This window comes from Bombina bombina, chromosome 3 (genome assembly GCF_027579735.1).
Source record: "Bombina bombina isolate aBomBom1 chromosome 3, aBomBom1.pri, whole genome shotgun sequence".
NCBI classification, from domain to species: domain Eukaryota; kingdom Metazoa; phylum Chordata; class Amphibia; order Anura; family Bombinatoridae; genus Bombina; species Bombina bombina.
In genome coordinates, this window is record NC_069501.1 from 815,119,418 (window position 1) to 815,143,719 (window position 24,302).

At 38.7% G+C, this 24,302-nt stretch overlaps 1 protein-coding gene across 4 annotated transcripts in view; it reads right to left on the bottom strand.

The window, feature by feature from the left end:
* Positions 1-24,302, bottom strand: part of TFDP1 (transcription factor Dp-1) — a 448,358-nt gene that overhangs the window by 315,436 nt on the left and 108,620 nt on the right. For all 4 annotated transcript variants that reach the window (XM_053707753.1, XM_053707750.1, XM_053707752.1 and 1 more), the window contains exon 5: positions 4,127-4,248. In XM_053707753.1, the coding sequence (XP_053563728.1) occupies positions 4,127-4,248 (122 nt within the window). The remainder of the gene's footprint in view (positions 1-4,126; positions 4,249-24,302) is intronic.

The window sequence follows — 24,302 nt, forward strand, 5'->3', positions numbered from 1 at the left end:
CTAACAGACTGGCGTCGGTCGTGACAATGATCCACTCCGGTCTGCGGAAACTCATTCCCTGAGACAGGTGATCCTGAGACAACCACCAGAGAAGAGAGCCTCTGGTGTTCTGGTCCATTTGTATTTGAGGAGATAGATCTGCATAATCCCCATTCCACTGTTTGAGCATGCACAGTTGCAGTGGTCTTAGATGAATTCGGGCAAAAGGGACCACGTCCATTGCCGCGACCATCAAACCGATTACCTCCATGCACTGAGCGACAGAAGGCCGAGGAATGGAATGAAGAACTCGGCAAGTATTCAACAGTTTTGACTTCCTGAACTCTGTCAGAAAGATTTTCATTTCTACCGAGTCTATTAGTGTTCCCAGGAAGGGAACCCTTGTGAGCGGGGACAGAGAACTTTTTTCTACGTTCACCTTCCAACCGTGAGACCTTAGAACGGTCTGTATGACCCTTGGCTCTGTGAAAAGACGACGCCTGTATTAAGATGTCGTCTAGGTAAGGTGCTACTGCAATGCCCCGAAGTCTTAGTACTGCTAGAAGGGACCCTAGCACCTTTGTGAAAATTCTGGGAGCGATGGCCAACCCGAAAGGAAGGGCCAGAAACTGGTAATGTTTGTCCAGAAAGGTGAACCTTAGGAACTGATGGTGATCTTTGTGGATAGGAATGTGTAGGTACGCATCCTTTAGATCCACGGTAGTCATATATTGACCTTCCTGGATCATTGGCAAGATTGTCCGAATGGTTTCCATTTTGAAAGACGGAACTCTGAGGAATTTGTTTAGAATTTTTAGATCCAGGATTGGCCTGAAAGTTCCTTCCTTTTTGGGAACTACGAACAGGTTTGAGTAAAAGCCCAGTCCTTGTTCTACAATTGGAACTGGGTGTATCACTCCCATTTTTAGAAGATCTTCTACACAGCGTAAGAACGCCTGTTTCTTTGTTTGGTCTGAAGACAAACGAGAAATGTGGAACCTTCCCCTTGGGGGAGTATCCTTGAATTCTAGAAGATACCCCTGAGCAACAATTTCTAATGCCCAGGGATCTGGAACATCTCTTGCCCAAGCCTGAGAAAAGAAAGAGAGTCTGCCCCCTACTAGATCCGATCCCGGATAGGGAGCTACCCCCTTCATGCTGTCTTGGTAGCAGGCTTCTTGGCCTGTTTACCCTTATTCCAGCCCTGCAAGGGTTTCCAGGTTGCTTTGGGCTGTGAAGCGTTATCTTGCTTTGCGGCAGCAGAGGTTGCAGCAGAGGTTGCAGCAGGTCCGCTCCTGAAGTTGCGAAAAGGAACGAAAATTAGCCTTGTTTTTGGCCTTAAACGGCCTATCTTGTGGAAGGGCATGGCCCTTTCCCCCAGTGATATCCGAAATAATTTCTTTCAGCTCTGGGCCGAATAGGGTTTTCCCCTTGAAAGGAATATTTAACAGTTTCGTTTTGGACGACACATCCGCCGACCACGATTTGAGCCAAAGCGCTCTTCGCGCCATGATGGCAAAACCTGAGTTCTTCGCCGCTAACTTAGCTAATTGGAAAGTGGCATCAGTGATAAAAGAATTAGCCAGCTTTAGAGCATGAATTCTATCCATGACCTCGTCGTATGAAGTCTCCCTCTGGAGCGACTCCTCCAGAGCCTCAAACCAAAAAGCCGCAGCAGTAGTTACCGGAATAATGCAGGCAATTGGTTGAAGAAGGAAACCTTGCTGAACAAAAATTTTCTTCAGCAAACCTTCCAATTTTTTATCCATAGGATCTTTGAAAGCACAACTGTCCTCTATTGGTATAGTTGTACTCTTAGCAAGTGTTGAAACAGCTCCCTCTACCTTAGGGACCGTCTGCCACGCGTCCCGCCTGGGGTCGTTTATGGGGAACATTTTCTTAAAGATAGGGGGGGAACAAAGGGTACACCTGGTCTCTCCCACTCCCTAGTCACAATATCCGCCACCCTCTTTGGGATCGGAAATGCCTCAGTGTATACAGGGACCTCTAAAAACCTGTCCATTTTACACAATTTTTCTGGGACCACCATGGGGTCACAATCATCCAGCGTAGCTAAAACCTCCTTAAGCAGGACGCGGAGGTGTTCCAGCTTAAATTTAAACGCTAAGAAATCTGACTCTGCCCGCTGAGAAACTTTTCCTGTGTCAGAAATTTCTCCCTCAGACAGACTGTCCCTCACTGCCACTTCAGAGTGTTGTGAGGGTACTACAGATAAATCATCCAAAGCTTCTGATTGCTCATCCTCTGTATTTTAAACTGAGCTATTGCGCTTTTTTGGAAAAACTGGCAGTTTGGATAAAAATGCTGCAAGGGAATTATCCATTACTGCTGCTAATTTTTGTAAGGTAATAGGGGCCAATGCGCTAGAGGTACTAGGCATCGCTTGCGCGGGCGTAACTGGTGTCGACACATGGGGAGAGGAAGAAGGACTATCCTCGTTACCTTCCGTTAAAGAATCATCTTGGGCTACATTTTTAAGTGTCACTGCATGGTCTTTAAAATGCTTAGATGTTTTAGCACACTTTAAACACAAATGCAATGGGGGTACCGCCATGGCTTTTAAACATAAAGAACAAGGTCTATCTGAAGACTCAGACATGTTTGACAGACTTAGATAGAACTACAGTAAAAAACACTTTTTGAAAAAACGTTACTGTGCCTTTAAATAATAAAAAACACACACTTTTTTACCAAATCACCAAAAAACATCCGATCTTTATGACCTAATGCTTTGAAATGATTGCACACAAATTTTCAAATCAATTAACCCCTTATTGCCCAAACCGGAGCAAAGTGAAGCAGGCTACTGGTTTAACGCACCACAGCACGGTGCCAGTCTTTGCTGTGGCCCTACCTTCCTTTGGGATTATTTGTAGACGAAAATAAGCCACCCTGGAGTCCTCCCTGCACTCTCTGGACTCTACATGTGAAGCTGCATGAAGCTGCCTTGCAAAACAACTGCGCAACTGAGGCGCGAAAATGAGGCCCCCTCCCTCTTCATTCCAGAGTTATGGGGCCTTCCTGAGTCAGATTAGGTGTCTTACAATATGCCAGGCGTAATAAAACCCCAAAAAGTGTTCCAAACTTCTAAAACACGAACAAATATGAGATTACACTAATAAAGTAATCGACTTAGCCCATAACAGTGTCTACCAGTATTTAAGTCCTTAACCTCAGCCATCCTTCTATACTGAGTCTCAGAAAATGGCTTACCTTGCCTCATGGGGATTTCTGTCAGTCTTCTAGCATTACCAGGTTTTGTTAGAAAAAAATGACTGAGCATACCTTAAGCAGTTAAGCCTGCAAACTGTTCCCCCCAACTGAAGTTCTCCGGTACTCAACAGTCCTGCGTGGGAACAGCAATGGATTTTAGTTACAACATGCTAAAATCTTTTTCCTCTCAGCAGAAATCTTCATCACTTTCTGCCTCAGAGTAAATAGTACAAACCGGCACTATTTTAAAATAAACTCTTGATTGAAGAAATAAAACTACAATTCTAACACCACATACTCTTTACCCTCCCGTGGAGATGCTACTTGTTAGAGCGGCAAAGAGAATGACTGGGGGGGGGGGGGGGGGGGGAGCCTGAGGGGAGCTATATGGAAAGCTTTGAGTGTGCTCTCTTTGCCACTTCCTGTAGGGATTGAGAATATCCCACAAGTAAGGATGAATCCCTGGACTGGATACACCAAGTAAGAGAAAACAACAGTTTAAAATAAACACTGTTTTTATGATAGGACTGTTTTCTTGACATTGCCGACACCAGAATTTTATACTTGTGAGTTTACTGCACTTATATACTCGAATTCTGTATACATATATCATGGAAGTTTTCTACTCCTAGTGGAATTGTGAAGCTTCACGGTTGGAAGGTTGTGAGGAACTTTACCAGAAAAGAAAGAACCCCTGAACCTGCACCCCATACTACTGAATCCACATTAAAAGCTAGCACTTCAGCTGTTGCAATTAAATGTGAAAAATACTTCTAATGATATTTTTAAAAGCACTGCTTTGTACATCATGTTAAAAAAAATTTATCTTTTTATGCAACTTCAATTTAAGAGAACTATACTATTATTCAAAAATAAGAATTAAACACCAAATCAAGACCAAAATCAAACTTACCCTGCTGACCATGGTGAGGAGTCTGTAGTCTGATTCTGTGATACAAAGTGCGTATTAGGGGTATGGGGACTTCCGAGCAGATTGGTGTTGGATGCAGACTGTCTCTGGGGTGTTCCAATAATCTGTAAAAAAATCAAAATAAATTCTAATATATTTTGTTTACTTTATTATATTTCCATGTTTTTTTAAAATATTGTTGAATTTATGTATCTGTTTTGCCATTTAAAAAAAATATATCAATCCTTTATTTTACCTTTGTTTTATTGGGAGTTGCACCTCCTAAAAATATGCATGTTTGTCAATTTAACATTTTAGGCTTTCAATAATAAAGGTGGATTATTAAAATAAAATCATAATCAAGAAAGGTATATATTTACATTTGACAATAATTGCATTTTTTTTTAGAATTAGCTCAATGTCCCCATGGGCAATACCAGATGAGAAACCCCTCTCTGAAGGTGTGGACAGAACTGGCCACTCCCCTCTTCCTCCTACCCTTCCTTCTCCTTGAAATTTCCAACCAAATGTGGACTCGACAGAGCAGCAAAAGAGCCTCATATTACTCATTATGTGAGCCAAGATATATTTCTTATATTTAGTTAATTTCTAGTTATCTTGGCTCCTCAATAGGTAATACTTAACAGATAAGATGACTGATTCGCAGTAATTGAAAAAAAATCAGGGTGGAAGAAATAAAAAAGATGCCAAATAAAATGATAAAATTTACTAATTTTGCTGTAAGACAATCGAAAAACATAATTTATGTAAGAACTTACCTGATAAATTCATTTCTTTCATATTAGCAAGAGTCCATGAGCTAGTGACGTATGGGATATACATTCCTACCAGGAGGGGCAAAGTTTCCCAAACCTTAAAATGCCTATAAATACACCCCTCACCACACCCACAATTCAGTTTAACGAATAGCCAAGAAGTGGGGTGATAAGAAAAAAGTGTGAAAGCATATAAAATAAGGAATTGGAATAATTGTGCTTTATACAAAAAAATCATAACCACCACAAAAAAGGGCGGGCCTCATGGACTCTTGCTAATATGAAAGAAATGAATTTATCAGGTAAGTTCTTACATAAATTATGTTTTCTTTCATGTAATTAGCAAGAGTTCATGAGCTAGTGACGTATGGGATAATGACTACCCAAGATGTGGATCTTTCCACACAAGAGTCACTAGAGAGGGAGGGATAAAATAAAGACAGCCAATTCCTGCTGAAAATAATCCACACCCAGAATAAAGTTTAATGAAAAACATAAGCAGAAGATTCAAACTGAAACCACTGCCTGAAGTACTTTTCTACCAAAAACTGCTTCAGAAGAAGAAAACACATCAAAATGGTAGAATTTAGTAAAAGTATGCAAAGAGGACCAAGTTGCTGCTTTGCAAATCTGATCAACCGAAGCTTCATTCCTAAACGCCCAGGAAGTAGAAACTGACCTAGTAGAATGAGCTGTAATCCTTTGAGGCGGAATTTTACCCGACTCGACATAGGCATGATGAAATAAAGATTTCAACCAAGATGCCAAAGAAATGGCAGAAGCTTTCAGGCCTTTTCTAGAACCGGAAAAGATGACAAATAGACTAGAAGTCTTTCGGAAAGACTTAGAAGCTTCAACATAATATTACAAAGCTCTAACAGCATCCAAAAAAATGCAATGATTTCTCCTTAGAATTCATAGGATTAGGACATAATGAAGGAACCACAATTTCTCTACTAATGTTGTTAGAATTCACAACCTTAGGTAAAGAATTCAAAAGAAGTTCGCAGCATCGCCTTATCCTAATGCAAAAATCAGAAAAGGAGACTCACAAGAAAGAGCAGATAATTCAGAGACTCTTCTGGCAGAAGAGATGGCCAAAAGAAACAAAACTTTCCAAGAAAGTAATATAATGACCAAAGAATGCATGGGTTCAAAAGGAGGAGCTTGAAGAGCCCCCAGAACCAAATTCAAACTCCAAGGAGGAGAAATTGACTTAATGACAGGTTTTATACGAACCAAAGCTTGTACAAAACAATTAATATCAGGAAGATTAGCAATCCTTCTGTGAAAAAGAACAGAAAGAGCAGAGATTTGTCTTTTCAAGGAACTTGCGGACAAACCTTTATCTAAACCATCCTGAAGAAACTGAAAAATTCTCGGTATTCAAAAAGAATGCCAAAAAAAGATGAAGACACTAAGAAATATAAGTCTTCCAGACTCTATAATATATCTCTCTAGATACAGATTTACGAGCCTGTCACATAGTATCAATCACCGAGTCAGAGAAACCTCTTTGACCAAGAATCATACTCCATACCTTAAAATTTAAGGATTTGAGATCCTGATGGAAAAAAAGGACCTTGTGACAGAAAGTCTGGTCTTAACGGAAGAGTCCACAGCTGGCAAGAGGCCATCCGGACAAGATCCGCATACCAAAACCTGTGAGGCCATGCTGGAGCTACCAGCAGGACAAACGAGCATTTCTTTAGAATCTTGGAGAATACTCTTGCAAGAAGAACTAGAGGCGGAAGATATAGGCAGGATGATACTTGTAAGGAAGTGATAATGCATCCACTGCCTCCGCCCGAGGATCCCGGGATCTGGACAGATACCAGGGAAGTTTCTTGTTTAGATGAGAAGCCATCAGATCTATTTCTGGGAGTTCCCACATTTGAACAATCTGAAGAAATACCTCTGGGTGAAGAGACCATTCGCCCGGATGCAACGTTTGGCGACTGAGATAATCCGCTTCCCAATTGTCTATACCTGGGATATGAACCGCAGAGATTAGACAGGAGCTGGATTCCGCCCAAACCAAAATTCGAGATACTTCTTTCATCCAGAGGACTGTGAGTCCCTCCTTGATGATTAATGTATGCCACAGTTGTGAGATTGTCTATCTGAAAACAAATGAACAACTCTCTCTTCAGAAGAGGCCAAGACTGAAGAGCTCTGAAAATTGCACGGAGTTCCAAAATATTGATCGGTAATCTCACCTCCTGAGATTCCCAAACCCCTTGTGCCGTCAGAGACCCCCACACAGCTCCCTAACCTGTAAGACTTGCATCTGTTGGGATTATAGTCCAGGTCGGAAGAACAAAGAAGCCCCCTGAACTGAACGATGGTGATCTGTCCACCATGTCAGAGAGTGTCGTATAATCGGTTTTAAAAATATTAATTGAGATATCTTTGTGTAATCCCTGCACCATTGGTTCAGCATACAGAGCTGAAGAGGTCGCATGTGAAAACGAGCAAAGGAGATCGCATCCGATGCGGCAGTCCTAAGACCTAAAATTTCCATGCAAAAGGCTACCAAAGGGGATGATTGTGACTGAAGGTTTTGACAAGCTGATATCAATGTTAAACTTCTCTTGTCTGAAAAGGACAGAGTCATAGACACTGAATCTATCTGGAAACCTAAAAAAGGTTACCCTTGTCTGAGGAATCAATGAACTGATTGATAAATTGATCCTCCAACCATGATCTTGAAGAAACAACACAAGTCGATTCGTATGAGATTCTGCGAAAATGTGAAGACTGAGCAAGTACCAAGATATCGTCCAAATAAGGAAATACCAAAAACCTGTTCTCTGATTACAGACAGAAGAGCACCGAGAACCTTTGAAAAAATTCTTGGAGCTGATGCTAGGCCAAACGGTAGAGCCACAAAACTGGTAATGCTTGTCTAAAAAGAGAATCTCAGAAACTAAAAGTGATCTGGATGAATCGGAATATGCAGATATGCATCCTGTAAATCTATTGTAGACATATAATGCCCTTGCAAAACAAAAGGCAGGATAGTCCTACAGTTACCATCTTGAATGTTGGTATCCTTACATAACGATTCAATATTGATAGATCCGGAACTGGTCTGAAGGAATTGACCTTCTTTGGTACAATGAAGAGATAGAATAAAACCCCAGCCCCTGTTCCAACCCCAGGACACTCATCTACATGTTTGTAGAAAGCCAAACCAGTACTGAAACGAAAATCAGCAGAGGTAATGGTATATATATAAGAGTATATCGTCGATCTGAAAAGGGAGGTAAGAGATGAATCTCTACGACCGATAACAGAGAACCTATGAAATAGACCCCGTAGAAGGAGATCACTGCATTCAAAATAGGCAATACTCTCCTCACATCTCTCTGACATTCACTGCACGCTGAGAGGAAAACCGGGCTCCAACTTGCTGCGGAGCGCATATCAACGTAGAATCTAGCACAAACTTACTTCACCACCTCCATAGGAGGCAAAGTTTGTAAAACTGAATTGTGGGTGTGGTGAGGGGTGTATTTATAGGCATTTTAAGGTTTGGGAAACTTTGCCCCTCCTGGTAGGAATGTATATCCCATACGTCACTAGCTCATGGACTCTTGCTAATTACATGAAAGAAAGAGAACTTTCTGACCAAAGTTAGCAAAGGCTGAGGTGTCTTTCAAACTACTGCTTAACAAATTTCGCAAGGGGTAGCACCAGCTTCCATGGCCCATGAATTTGTCACTGCCCTAGTGGAATGTACCCTTAGCCCATCAGGAATAGATACACCCTTTTGCTTGTAGGCTTTAGAGATAGTCTGTACTATTCAATTCGAGATCATAGTTTTTGCTGGTGCCTGACCGGGACGAGGACCTTGAGGTATGAAACACTATCTATCTTGCGAATGGATTTAGCACATTTGACAAATATTTTTACAGTATTTAGGGTGTACCAAGTACTTGGATCTCATAAAATCTTTATACCAAGATAAGTAAATGAATGTGTAGCAAATGTAGATGGTATAGCTACACTCGAAGGCTGATGTTCCTTGAACCAAAAAAGTTCTGATTTTAAGGTGTTTACTTTATAACCAGAAAAAGAACTAAACAATTCCACCTCAGTTAGAAGTTGGGCAATGTTTCTTGAGAGGTTAGAAACAAACTAACAAATCATCAGCAGTGGTGTGGAAATTTAAAAAAATTCTACTTGTCCACGGGACTATAGTGGTAGCCCGATCTACTTGTCCCTTATGACGATCTACTTGTCCTGACATGCAAATGTATTGGGACCAATATATTTGTCACAGAGGGGTACAATCTACACCAGCCAACAATTAAAACAATTTTGAATAAAATCCTGTTGTATAACAAAAGTTTAAAGAAAAAAAAATGTCAACATTAAGTATAACAATTTAGGTTTTAAACCCAAAATTCACCCAGTGTGCAGATGACTTGTTTCTTGCATGAATTTGTGTAGGTATGTATGTGTGTGTTGTGTGGATGATTATGGTGTATTTTCTCTTTAGATAATAGGTGTTGCTTTCAAGCGTGTATCCCCTGTTTTGTTAGAGGCCTTAAAGCTAGAAGCTCTGTTAGTGCACCTGCATAAAAACCCTCTGGTGCATAGTATTCATCTGCACTTTATGCTGTGAGGACAATGGCAAGTGGTGGTGGTCCATGTATATTGCAAGAATGCATGTCACATCCTAATATTAGCCTCCTTTAATAATACATAGAAAGCCTACATTATCCATCATGCATTAAAAGATTATCACAGCTTGCTTGCACATTAAAGTGCTATAATTAAATTAAAAAGAAGTGTGCAGTAAAGCATACAATAGGGTGCGCTTAAAAATTGATAAGACAGCAAATGTGCTATTAGAAAAATACAAAACTAAAAAAATAATGATAATAAAAAGAATATGTGCAAAAAACAAATATTAATTGTGAAGCAATGCAATATAGTGTTCTTAAAAAGTGTGCTAAGAGTACAAATTCATAAAATAAAAAGTATCATATAGTATGTGCAAACATAACCATATCCATGTTATTAAATATAAAATGATTAGTAAATTGAGTGACGATATGGCGTGTTTGCCACAAACAAAAAGCAATTAATGTCCGGTATTAAAACCTGGGAAAATGATGTGAAAAAAAGTTTTTGAAAAAAGTTAGTACAATGAAGGAAACAACAAGTGTTCTGAATATTAGTGTTCAAATAGTAAATTTGTGAAATCACCAAGCAGTTCAAAAATGAAGGCAGCTCCTCTTCAGAACCGGTGATAAGTCGGATGATCTAGAAAGTAGAGACAGAAAAAAAGAGAGCGCCTAATGGTGTGATATCGTACTGATAGAGTGAAAAACCCACAGGGAACAGCAAACGTTGAAAAGGTACTCACAAGAGAATTGGCACTAAAGATAAGTGCATATGAGCAGGCTGACCTTTTACAGCAGTCAGTACGCTGGGGGGTGAGTTTTGACAGTGGTCCGCCGAAAGCGAGAGCGAGCTGGTCCTGGTAGCCGCAATGGTGGGAAATCTCCCTGCACACAGCATTTGCGGATTAGATCAGCGTATATAGATCAGATGGTCGACCTCACAGGTCACTCCAGAAAACTGCACACTAGCGTTACACAGAGCCTGCATAAGCGATCCGTGATGTCTCTAGATTGCCAGTGTTAGGAAATAACTAACAATTGTTTGGAACGTTGTAACTGTGTATACAATGCAGCAGGATCAGATGTATTGTAAAAAAAAAAGATTAGAGCAATACAACGCGTTTCTCGGCCGTTAAGCACTTGGCCATTTCCTCAGGTAGTATAACAGGTTAGGCCTTCATTTGGTCTTTAAAAACACACTAGTGAAACATAATAGGGCGGGAATTCAGCCAATTAAAAGCTAACAATACATCTGATACATAGTATTAAAATAAAGGCAACAGGCGTGTCTGTCACAATTAAAAAAACTTACGAAACAGTAAATCTATACGATCCGGATAGAAAGCTGATAAAGCATACAATAAATAAAACATATCAACAATAAAAAAAAAATATAATAAAAAATAAAACCGATAATTGTGTAAAACACTGAACGGAAAGAATGTTGCAGCAACGATTCATAAGTAATGTGAGTCTGTAAATAGCAACGTCCCATATATTGTCTTCATAGATATCTATATCAAGCATGGATTTTGCTATTTACAGACTCACATTACTTATGAATCGTTGCTGCAACATTCTTTCAGTTCAGTGTTTTACACAATTATCGGTTTTATTTTATTTTTTATTATAACATTTTTTTATTGTTGATATGTTTTATTTATTGTATGCTTTATCAGCTTTCTATCCGGATCGTATAGATTTACTGTTTCGTAAGATTTTTTAATTGTGACAGACACGCCTGTTGCCTTTATTTTAATACTATATATCAGGTGTATTGTTAGCTTTTAATTGGCAGAATTCCCGCCCTATCATGTTTCACTAGTGTGTTTTTAAAGACCAAATGAAGGCCTAACCTGTTATACTACCTGATGAAACGGCCAAGAACTTCACGGCCGAGAAACGCGTTGTATTGCACTAATAAATCTTTTTTTTACAATACATCCGATCCTGCTGCATTGTATACACAGTTACAACGTTCCAAACAATTGTTAGTTATTTCCCAACACTGGCAATCTAGAGACATCACGGATCGCTTATGCAGGCTCTGTGTAACGCTAGTGTGCAGTTTTCCGGAGTCACCTGTGAGGTCGACCATCTGATCTATATACGCTGATCTAATCCGCATACGCTGTGCAGGGGGATTTCCCACCATTGCGGCTACCAGGACCAGCTCGCTTTCGCTTTCGGCAGACCACTGTCAAGACTCACCCCCCAGCGTACTGACTGCTGTAAAAGGTCAGCCTGCTCATATGAACTTATCTTTAGTGCCAACTCTCTTGTGAGTACCTTTTCAACGTTTGCTGTTCCCTGTGGGTTTTTCATTCTATCAGTACGATATCACACCATTAGGCGCTCTCTTTTTTTCTGTCTCCACTATAATTAAAATATAGTCAATGTGCAGACACGACTAAATCAGTGTCCCCATCAGAGTCTGTATCCCTGTCTCTCCCGCACTTGCTTTCAGCTCCAAGCTCCTCCCCTTTCTCAGTCTAAAGCTCCTTTTGTCAGTAAAGGTGAATTAGCTGAATCAGACGTTAGCTCAGGAACATATAGAGAGTATTGACGTACGTAGTGGTACTTTAATCGGACTAGAATTATCAGTGCATACTTCAATACTCTACTGTTTTCTCTTGATTTAGCTGTAAGAGAAAGTTCCTTTAGTTGTCTAATAACATTTGCGATGAAACAGCGTATTGAAGTATGCACTGATAATGCTAGTCCAATAAAAAAGTACCACTAGGTACGTCAATACTCTCTATATGTTCCTGAGCTAACGTCTGATCCAGCTAATTCACCTTTACAGAGAATTGGAGCTTTAGACTGAGAAAGGGGAGGAGTTTGGAGCTGAAAGCAAGTGCGGTGAAAGACAGGGATACAGACTCTAATGGGGATACTAAATCTGTTGGAACGTGCTCAGTAGGAATACTGGGTGGGCGGTTCTGTAAGGAGCGATGCGCCTATGGAAATAGCTGAGAGGCAGGGGAGACAGTTCTCCACAGGGAGACTTATTTAGTTACAACACCGGGAGGAAACTACCACAAACTGGACTTAAAGCAACAGTGTAGTCAAAAATAAAACTGTACTAGATAAATACAAATATTTAGTAGTTTGTGCCACACACTGCTACTTGTCTCAATTGCATTGAGTACAAGGCACAGTAATGTGAACTTCAGGAACTGTAGTATCCCACTAGTTCACATGCTGACTGACTTCTATGCCGACCACTTGTTTAAATGTGTAAGTGGTTGCAGTGGGCGCATTTCTGTGCCTTGTACTCAGTGCATGTGAAGCAATCAGCAGCGTGCGGCACAAACTACGGGGAAACGGAAACTCCGCTGTTAGGCCATGAACATGATTGCGCTACAGTTAATAGGGGCTCTTACTGTTACATGAGTGCGCTGCCCGCCATTACTAACAAACGTTGAAACAACAGATGCTTATTAGAAGATCTCCTTGGCAACCTCTGCACCCGCCCAGTGCCCGCCTCTGTTTCAGTGAGTGTAGCGCAGTTACTATCGTATATATTACGTTGTAATAATAAAATGAGACTGCAGCCCAAGACACATATACGTTTTAACACTTAGTTAACTCTCTCCATCTGTGATAGGGGGTACTTTATAATTTTTACATGTAAAAGAGCTGATTTCTTTAGGGCAATTAGTAGTTTATTGATAGATTAGGGGGGGTTTATTTTAGGGGGATTTTTTATTATTATAGGGGTATTAGTTTGGGTTTAATTTTTTTATTTTGGATATCTTTGTTTTTCTTTTCTGTAATTTTACATTTATTATTTTTTGTAATTTTAGCTTTGAGGTTTGTAGTTTTTTTAAACATACTGCCCTCTGGGCAGGTTTATCGCCTAGTTAAAGTATAATTTCAGAAGTGTGTGTTTTAATTTGTGTTTCCTACAACAGTCAAAGTTTACAGAAGTGGGTCATCCTCGGCTACATTAAGTAAAAGGTTTTAAAAAGAAAAAACAACTAAAATTTATAGCGAAGAAATATGCAAGATAAATTTAATATAGCAAAAACATGCTTGATTTTTTTTAAATCTGAAAAACAGGACAGACCAACTTTAAGGCACTAAAATTGGAATACATATTGGTTACATAAATCTGTAATGTATTTAAAATTCAATAATAGGTTATAACTGTTTCAGGTTATGCTGTAAACATTGGCTTAAAGGGACACAACCCAAATTTTTCCTTTTGTGATTCATATAGAGCATGCAATTTTAAGCAACTTTCTAATTTACTCCTATTATCACATTTTCTTCCTTCTCTTGGTATCTTTATTTGAAATGCAAGAATGTAAGCTTAGATGCCGGCCCATTTTTGGTAAATAACCTGGATTATTCTTGCTGATTGGTGGATAAATTCATCCACCAATAATAAGTGCTGTCCAGAGTACTGAAACAAAAAAAGCTTAGATGCCTTTTTCAAATAAAGATAGCACGTGAACGAAGAAAAATTGATAATAGGAGTAAATTAGAAAGTTGCTTAAAATTGCATGCTCTATCTGAATCACGAAAGAAAAGAAATTGGGTTCAGTGTCCCTTTAAGATTGAACAGTTTATATATGTCTAGAAGTAGAAGCACAAAATACATTTAAAAAGGAATACATGTGAAGGCAGGGTTTAAAAAAAACAAAAAAAAACCTATGCCTTTGAAAAGGGTGTAGGCTTTAAAACTCAAAAATCCTGCACAGTATGAAAGCAAATTATTTCATGTAGACAGCAAGGTTAAAAAGAGCAGGTTTGTGAAAGATATGAGTTATTTTAAGCTAGCTATCCTTTTGTACTTCCTTAACAGGATAAATAACTACTTACTATGACCCTATTAGTTGCTGAGAGAGGATTTTTTGTTATCTTCTTTAAGTCCATGTGACCTCCCTCAATGTTACGTGTTAAAGCCAGGCTAACAAGCACATTTATATTAAATGAGCTTCAAAACGGAAAACAAGTGCATTGATAGCGTTAGATATCACATTCCACTCTTTGTAGTTTTAAAGATATAAACTATCAATGTGGCTCAAGAATTAAAGGGATGCTATATTAATATTGTATTTTTAGATTCACCATACAAACTGTGCAGGACTGAATGGCCAACAGAAAAAGAAACTGTTTAACTGGAAGGCCATGCAGAATGGGTGGTTGCAAAGGCAAAGTTATTTTTACAGTACGCAGAGCTCAGGCCAGGCACCATGATGAAAAAAAGGAACCTGGCACTGAGCAATTTAAAGCCTCTTTAAAGAAAAAGCAGATTGGTAGGGCAGCCAACTTCACTGTGATGTCAAACTACTTTAAAGGAGGACGAGATGCAGTATGGGACACAGGCACTGTTGTAAATAGACAAAAAAAACAGCAGTTTGAGTGTGGAGAGAATGTCTGAAAGTACAGAGATTAAAAAGACAAATATACACTATGTATCCTGTAGTCAGTAAAAGGCTTAAATGACCAGCGGTCAGAGTGATATAGACTGCTCAGTTAGTGAAATCCAAGTTGGTTCAGTGAGTAATGGAAAAACTGCTTTGTGTATCAATAAACCCTTGCAACTACAATAACTAGAGATCTGTTTGTTATAATTAAACATTTTAAATGTTATACTTCCATAGTTTTTAATTCATCAGTTAATTCCTCTGTTTAAAAATATTTCAAATGCAGTCTTTTATATTTAAAATATACAACACAGACCATGGTGCATCAGAGAAAGATTTAAGGCTGAGCCTTGCTATAATGCACTGCTTCCCTCACCCACCCACTTCCTTACTCCCAACTACATGATCAATGGAACATGCACTGTCACGTTTTAAATCTACTACTCATGACTAGGGATGTTAATTCAAGGATCAGAACATCTCTCTACCATCACTGTAGGAAGGGCTACGACCACTTTAGTTCAACATTTTGTGAAACATGAGAAACTAAACACGTTTTCTTGGTGTGCCAAGAAACACAAATCAAGGAGGTGATGGGGAAAAACGTTTGGGAAGACAGGAGATATATTGGATATTCAGACTGAAGAGTAGAGTACTTCAAGGTCTAAATTTAGAATATGACCCGATTTATTATTGGCAATGATGAGACAAATGTGAGATCTAGATTTTCTTGCAACATAAGCAATTTTTTTTATTTTCTTTTAATCTTCCTGGATTTAAATTTACTAAATACATCTTGTCTCTCCAGGTCTAAGTATTAACTACTCAAATATATAATAAAGTGCAGTAGAAATTTTTACTTAAAGGGATACTAAACCCATTTTTTTTTCTTTCATGATTCAGATAGAGCATGCAATTTAAAGCAACTTTAAAATGAACTATTATCAATTTTTCTTCGTCCTCTTCCTATTTTTATTTAAAAAGCAGGAATGTAAAGCTAATGAGCTGGCCCATTCTTAGTTCATAACCTGGGTTATGCTTGCTTATTGGTGGCTAAATGTAGCCAAAAATAAAGCAAGCAATATCTAGGGTGCTGAACGTAAAATTGGAAGGCTCCTAAGCTTTACATTCCTGCTTTTTAAATAAAGATAGCAAGAGAATGAAGAAAATTTAATAAGAGTAAATTGGAAAGTTGCATGCTCTATCTGAATCATAAATGAAAACATTTTGGATTAGTATCCCTTTAAGCATCTTGGTTTTAATGTTTATATCTAATTTGTTCGATACATTGTGCAATATAAAAGAACCGTTAGTCACAAGAGTGATTATGCGTCTGTAAAAATTTAAATTGTGTAATTTCACCTTGTTTTGCTTTTAGCCAATAGGATTGTGTGAATACATGTAAATAGAACCTGAGTTCCAGGGTGTGTACAGGCTATGATTACGGCTTATGCTAAAACACTTAAAGGGACACTGAACCCAATTTTTTTCTTTCGGGAATCAGATAGAGCATGACATTTTAAACAACTTTCTGATTTACTCCTATTATCAAATTTTCTTCATTCTCTTGGTATCTTTATTTGAAATGCACAAATGTAAGTTTAGATGCCGGCTCATTTTTGGTGAACAACCTGGGTTGATTTTGCTGATTGGTGGATAAATTCATCCACCAATAAAAAAGTGCTGTCTGAACTAATAAAAAAGCTTAGATACCTTCTTTTTCAAATAAAGATAGCAAGAGAACGAAGACAAATTGATAATAGGAGTAAATTAGAAAGTTGCTTAAAATTGCATACTCTATCTGAATCATAAAATAAAGTTTTTTGTTCAGTGTCCCTTTAAGACATAGTGTACAAAGTACCATTAAGGCTTACGCAAGTCCATGTATGTATTATACTTAACTGAACAAAACATAATTTATGTGAGAACTTACCTGATAAATTCATTTCTTTCATATTGGCAAGAGTCCATGAGCTAGTGACATATGGGATATACAATCCTACCAGGAGGGGCAAAGTTTCCCAAACCTCAAAATGCCTATAAATACACCCCTCACCACACCCACAAATCAGTTTAACGAATAGCCAAGCAGTGGGGTGATAAAGAAAGGAGTAGAAAGCATCAATAAAGGAAATTTGGAAATAATTGTGCTTTATACAAAAAATCATAACCATCATAAAAAGGGTGGGCCTCATGGACTCTTGCCAATATGAAAAAAATGAATTTATCAGGTAAGTTCTCACATAAATTATGTTTTCTTTCATGTAATTGGCAAGAGTCCATGAGCTAGTGACATATGGGATATCAATACCCAAGATGTGGAGTCTTCCACTCAAGAGTCACTAGAGAGGGAGGGAATAAAATAAAAACAGCCATATTCCGCTGAAAAAATAATCCACAACCCAAAAAATAAGTTATTTTCACTTTGAAAGAAAAAAAACTTAAATCAAAAGCAGAAGAATCAAACTGAAACAGCTGCCTGAAGAACTTTTCTACCAAAAACTGCTTCCGTAGAAGCAAATACATCAAAATGGTAGAATTTAGTAAATGTATGCAAAGAGGACCAAGTTGCTGCTTTGCAAATCTGATCAACTGAAGCTTCATTCTTAAAAGCCCACGAAGTGGAGACTGATCTAGTAGAATGAGCTGTAATTCTCTGAGGCGGGGTTTGACAAGACTCCAAATAAGCTTGATGAATCAAAAGTTTCAACCAAGAAGCCAAGGAAATAGCAGAAGCTTTCTGACCTTTCCTAGGACCAGAAAATAAAACAAATAAACTGGAAGTCTTCCTGAAATTTTTAGTAGCTTCCACATAATATTTCAAAGCTCTTACCACATCCAAAGAATGTAAGGATCTCTCCAAAGAATTCTTAGGATTAGGACACAAGGAAGGGACAACAATTTCTCTATTAATGTTGTTAGAATTCACAACCTTAGGTAAAAATTGAAAAGAAGTCCGCAAAACTGCCTTATCCTGATGAAAAATCAGAAAAGGAGACTCACAAGAAAGAGCAGATAGCTCAGAAACTCTTCTAGCAGAAGAAATAGCCCAAAGGAACAACACTTTCCAGGAAAGTAGTTTAATGTCCAAAGAATGCATAGGCTCAACTGGAGGAGCCTGTAAAGCCTTCAGAACTAAATTAAGACTCCAAGGAGGAGAAATTGATTTAATGACAGGCTTAATACGAACTAAAGCCTGTACAAAACAGTGAATATCAGGAAGAATAGTAATCTTTCTGTGAAATAAAACAGAGCAGAGATTTGTTCTTTCAAGGAACTTGCAGACAAACCCTTATCCAAACCATCCTGAAGAAACTGTAAAATTCTAGGAATTCTAAAAGAATGCCAGGAGAATTTATGAGAAGAACACCACGAAATGTAAGTCTTCCAAACTCTATAATAAATCTTTCTAGAAACAGATTTACGAGCTTGTGACATAGTATTAATCACTGAGTCAGAGAAACCTCTATGACTTAGTACTAAGCGTTCAATTTCCATACCTTCAAATTTAATGATTTGAGATCCTGATGGAAAAACGGACCTTGAGATAGTAGGTCCGGCCGTAACGGAAGTGGCCAAGGCGGGCAACTGGACATCCGAACCAGATCCGCATACCAAAACCTATGTGGCCATGCTGGAGCCACCAGCAACACAAAAGACTGTTCCATGATGATTTTGGAGATCACTCTTGGAAGGAGAACTAGAGGCGGAAAGATGTAAGCAGGTTGATAACACCAAGGAAGTGTCAACGCATCCACTGCTTCCGCCTGAACATCCCTGGACCTGGACAGGTATATGGGAAGTTTCTTGTTTAGATGAGAGGCCATGAGATCTATCTCTGGAAGCCCGCACATCTGAACAATCTGAGAAAACACATCTGGATGGAGAGACCACTCCCCTGGATGTAAAGTCTGGCGGCTGAGATAATCCGCCTCCCAATTGTCTACGCCTGGGATATGCACAGCAGAGATTAGACAGGAGCTGGATTCCGCCCAGGCAAGTATCCGAGATACTTCTTTCATAGCTTGAGGACTGAGTCCCACCCTGATGACTGACATAAGCCACAGTTGTGACATTGTCTGTCTGAAAACAAATGAACGGTTCTCTCTTTAGTAGAGGCCAGAACTGAAGAGCCCTGAGAATTGCACGGAGTTCTAAAATATTTATTGGTAATCTAGCCTCTTGAGATTTCCAAACCCCTTGTGCTGTCAGAGATCCCCAAACAGCTCCCGAACCTAAAAGACTTGCATCTGTTGTGATCACAGTCCAGGTTGGGCGAACAAAAGAAGCCCCTTGAACCAAACGGTGGTGATCTATCCACCATGTCAGAGAGTGTCGTACATTGGGATTCAAGGATATTAATTGTGATATCTTTGTATAATCCCTGCACCATTGATTCAGCATACAAAGCTGTAGAGGTCTCATGTGGAAACGAGCAAAGGGGATTGCGTCCGATGCTGCAGTCATGAGACCTAAAACTTCCATGCACATAGCCACTGAAGGGAATGACAGACTGAAGGTGCCGGCAGGCTGCAACCAATTTTAAACGTCTCTTGTCTGTTAGAGACAGAGTCATGGACACTGAATCTATCTGGAAGCCTAAAAAGGTGACCCTTGTCTGAGGAATCAAGAAACTTTTTGGTAAATTGATCCTCCAACCATGTTTCCGAAAAAACAACACAAGTTGATTTGTGTGAGATTCTGCAGTATGTAAAGACTGAGCTAGTACCAAGATATCGTCCAAATAAGGAAACACCGCAATACCCTGTTCTCTGATTACAGATAGTAGGGCACCCAGAACTTTTGAAAAGATTCTTGGAGCTGTGGCTAGGCCAAATGGAAGAGCAACAAATTGGTAGTGCTTGTCTAGAAAAGAGAATCTCAGAAACTGAAAGTGTTCTGGATGAATCAGAATATGAAAGTATGCATCCTGCAAGTCTATTGCGGACATATAATGTCCTTGCTGAACAAAAGGCAGCATAGTCCTTATAGTCACCATCTTGAAAGTTGGTACTCTTACATAACGATTCAAAATTTTCAGATCCAGAACTGGTCTGAACAAATTTTCTTTCTTTGGTACAATGAATAGGTTTGAATAAAACCCCAAACCTTGTTCCTGAAGAGGAACTGGCATGATTACCCCTGAAGACTCCAGGTCTGAAACACACTTCAGAAAAGCCTGAGCTTTTACTGGATTTACAGGGATGCATGAGAGAAAAAATCTTCTCACAGGAGGTCTTACTTTGAATCCTATTCGATACCCTTGAGAGACAATGCTCTGAATCCAATGATTTTGGACAGATTTTACCGAACAATCCTTGAAAAACCTTAATCTGCCCCCTACCAGCTGAGCTGGAATGAGGGCCGCACCTTCATGCGGACTTAGGGGCAGACTTTGGTTTCCTAAATGGCTTGGATTTATTCCAATTTGAGGAAGGCTTCCAACTGGAAGCAGATTCCTTGGGAGGAGGATTGAGTTTTTGTTCTTTATTCTGACGAAAGGAACGAAAATGGTGAGAAGCCTTAGATTTACCCTTAGGTTTTTTATCCTGAGGCAAAAAAACTCCTTTTCCTCCAGTGATAGTTGAAATAATAGAATCCAACTGAGAACCAAATAAATTATTACCTTGGAAAGAAAGAGATAGTAATCTAGATTTAGATGTCATATCAGCATTCCAAGATTTAAGCCATAAAGCTCTTCTAGCTAATACAGCTAAAGACATGGATCTAACATCAATTTTGATTATATAAAAAATTGCATCACAAATAAAATGATTAGCATGTTGCAGTAAGCGAACAATGCTAGATATGTCAAAATCCAATTCATGTTGCGCTAAATTTTCCAACCAGAAAGTTGATGCAGCCGCAACATCACCCAAAGAAATAGCAGGTCTGAGAAGATGACCTGAATATAAATAGGCCTTCCTTAGATAAGATTCAAGTTTCCTATCTAAAGGATCCCTAAAGGAAGTGCTATCTTCCATATGAATAGTGGTACGTTTAGCAAGAGTAGAAATAGCCCCATCAACTTTGGGGACCTTTTCCCAAAACTCTATAGATTTTGCTGGTAAATGATACATTCTCTTAAACCTTGAAGAAGGAATAAAGGAAGTACCTGGCTTATTCCATTCCCTAGAAATCATATCAGAAATAGCCGCAGGAATGGGGAAAAACACCTGGGGAAACCACAGGAGGTTTAAAAACAGTATTTAAACGTTTATTAGACTGAACGTCAATAGGACTGGTTACCTCAATATCCAAAGTAATTAACACTTCTTTTAATAAAGAATGCATATACTCTATTTTAAATAAATAAGTAGATTTGTCAGCGTCAATATCTGAGGAAAGATCTTCTGTTTCAGATAGATCCTCATCAGAAGAGGATGAATTATTATGTTGTTGGTCATTTGAAATTTCATCAACTAAATGAGAAGTTTTAAAAGACCTTTTACGTTTATTAGAAGGTGGAAATGCAGACAAAGCCTTCATAATAGAATCAGAAACAAATTCTTTAAATTTTACAGGTATATCATGCACATTAGAAGTTGAAGGAACTGCGACTGGCAATGTACTATTACTGATAGAAACACTATCTGCATGTAAAAGTTTATCATGACAACTATTACAAATGACATTCGGTGGAATAATTTCTACAATTTTACAACAAATGCACTTAGCTTTTGTAGAACCCATGTCAGGCAGCAATGTTCCAGCAGAAATTCAGAGGCAGGATCAGATTGAGACATCTTGCTCAATGTAAGAGAAAAAACAACATATAAAGCAAAATTATCTATTTCCATAAATGACAGTTTCAGGAATGGGAAAAAATGCAAAAGCATAGGCCTCTTGATAGAAAAGAAAGCAGGAGGCAAACAATGGGGTATTGAAATAATGAAAAAAAATGGAGCCAAGTATGACGCACAATGTAACGTAAACTTTTTTGGCGCCAAAAATGACCGGAAATGACACACTTGCGTCACTAATGATGCCGCCGTGTGAAAAGGTCTCGACGTCACGTATGACGCCGGAAATGACGAAGTTGCGTCAAAAACGTAATTTCCCGCGCCAAAAAAGTCCGCACCAAAAATGACGCAATAAAGTCTAACATTTGACGCACCCGCGGGCCTAATACCCGCAAATGCAAAAAAGTAGTCAAATTGAAAGAGACTAAACCCCAGGTAAGAAATACATTTCTTAAAGTGTTTATATTCCCAAATATGAAACTGACAGTCTGCAGAAGGAAATACATGAACCTGACTCATGGCAAATATAAGTACAATACATATATTTAGAACTTTATATAATTTGCATAAAGTGCCAAACCATAGCTGAGAGTGTCTTAAGTAAATGAAAACATACTTGCCAAAAGACACCCATCCACATATAGCAGATAGCCAAACCAGTACTAAAACAGTTCTTAGTAGAGGTAATGGTAAATTTGAGAGTATATCGTCGATCTGAAAAGGGAGGTAGGAGATGAATCTCTACGACCGATAGAGAACCCATGAAAAAGACCCCCGTTAGAGAAATCATCGTATTCAATAGGTGATACTCCCTTCACGTTCCTCTGACATTCACTGTACTCTGAGAGGAATCTGGCTTCAACAATGCTGAGAAGCGCATATCAACGTAGAAATCTTAGCACAAACTTACTTCACCACCTGCATAGGAGGCAAAGTTTGTAAAAACTGAATTGTGGGTGTGGTGAAGGGTGTATTTAAAGGCATTTTGAGGTTTGGGAAACTTTGCCCCTCCTGGTAGGATTGTATATCCCATACGTCACTAGCTCATGGACTCTTGCCAATTACATGAAAGAAATAAAGGATTAGTTTTATTGAATGCAATCATATCCTATATTTTTTAAGGAAAAGTTCCTGAACACACTACCTCCCCTGAACCACAACCTTGACTCAATCAAAAAAACTGGCATCAGTGAAAATAAGCAAGACCAGATTGGTTACAAAAATCTCCTTTTTCTATGGGTATCAAAAACTACTTGCTGAGTACACCAAGTGTCAACTCTAGGGGGCGCAATAGAAAGAACCATACAAAACCCCAAAGGGGTTCTTATAATAACCCACTATCAAAGGTACATGTATAGATTTGACCAAAAATTACACACTAATAGCTATAGGATATATATAATAGTAAACATATAGCAAATGTTATTAGACAATATAGTAATTAATATCTGCACAGGAAGTACTATTGTCTCTTATCTGTTCACAGTGTCAGTCCTTAAATGGATCCAAAGGTGTATAAGTACTCTTAATAATCCTCCTGTGTTGTGCAGATAGTAGATCCTGTGTTGGTCACACCCAATATGGAGTAAGCTCTTTGCCAGGAAAACAGTCAGGATACAAACTTTCACTGTGAACAAGATCACAAAACAAAGGCGCCTCCTAGTGTGATACAGTTGATGTAAAATGTATGAAATATATGTCAAATATATACTCACAAGTGGAGCACCACCCAATTGTGCTAAATGAGACAGACTGGGAACTTGAAGTGTCCCAGCTCACTGACACAGGGTTAGTACCGGTGTCCTCAGTGGAAAAAATAAGTGCAGACTCTTAGTAGAAGTTTAAAAACCCCACAATTTAATGGTATATAAAACTCAGATGTCAACCATATGACACTGACATTAAAATTACAGAATGCAACGCGTTTCTCAGACTGCTGTCTGTTTTATCAGGCAAAGGGAGCCAACATCTGATGAACTGAGCAAAATGACCAGCCTAAGAAATTGTGTCCTTGAAACAAAAAAGCTCATATGCAATACTTAAAAACAGCTTACAACTTTATCTAAATTACAAGTACCAAACACTTAATGGTACAGTAAGTAACAATGTGAAAAAACAGCCAAAGGTCAAAACTACTCAGCAGGGAAAATTGGAGAGCTTATGCAAACCTATTATCCAAACATTTACCACAAATAGAAAAAAATAAAGCTGTGGCCATTGTGCATTCCAGAGCAGATTGATTGCCTATCTTGATAAGCACAGGGTATAGCACACAGGAACACAAAATAACAAGCAAGTTGATGAACACAGACATTCCTTTGTCTGATCCCGCAGAATCCCTCTGTATGGGTGAAGGTAAACAGCCAGGTGGTAGTCCACAAGGGAAACCAAAAAAAAAATCCTAACAAGGGTGTCTGATGACTGTGACCATGTAAGAGGTCCAAAAACACAATCAAGAAAATGGCCAGATAAGGTGTTTGTATTTTCTTATAAAGGTATGTTTTATATAAACATGGTTAAAGGGACAGTATACACAAATTTTCATATAACTGCATGTAATTAATACTATAAAGAAGAATATGCACAGATACTGATCTAAAAATACAGTATAAAAACTTTTAAAAACATAAAATATAAATTATGCT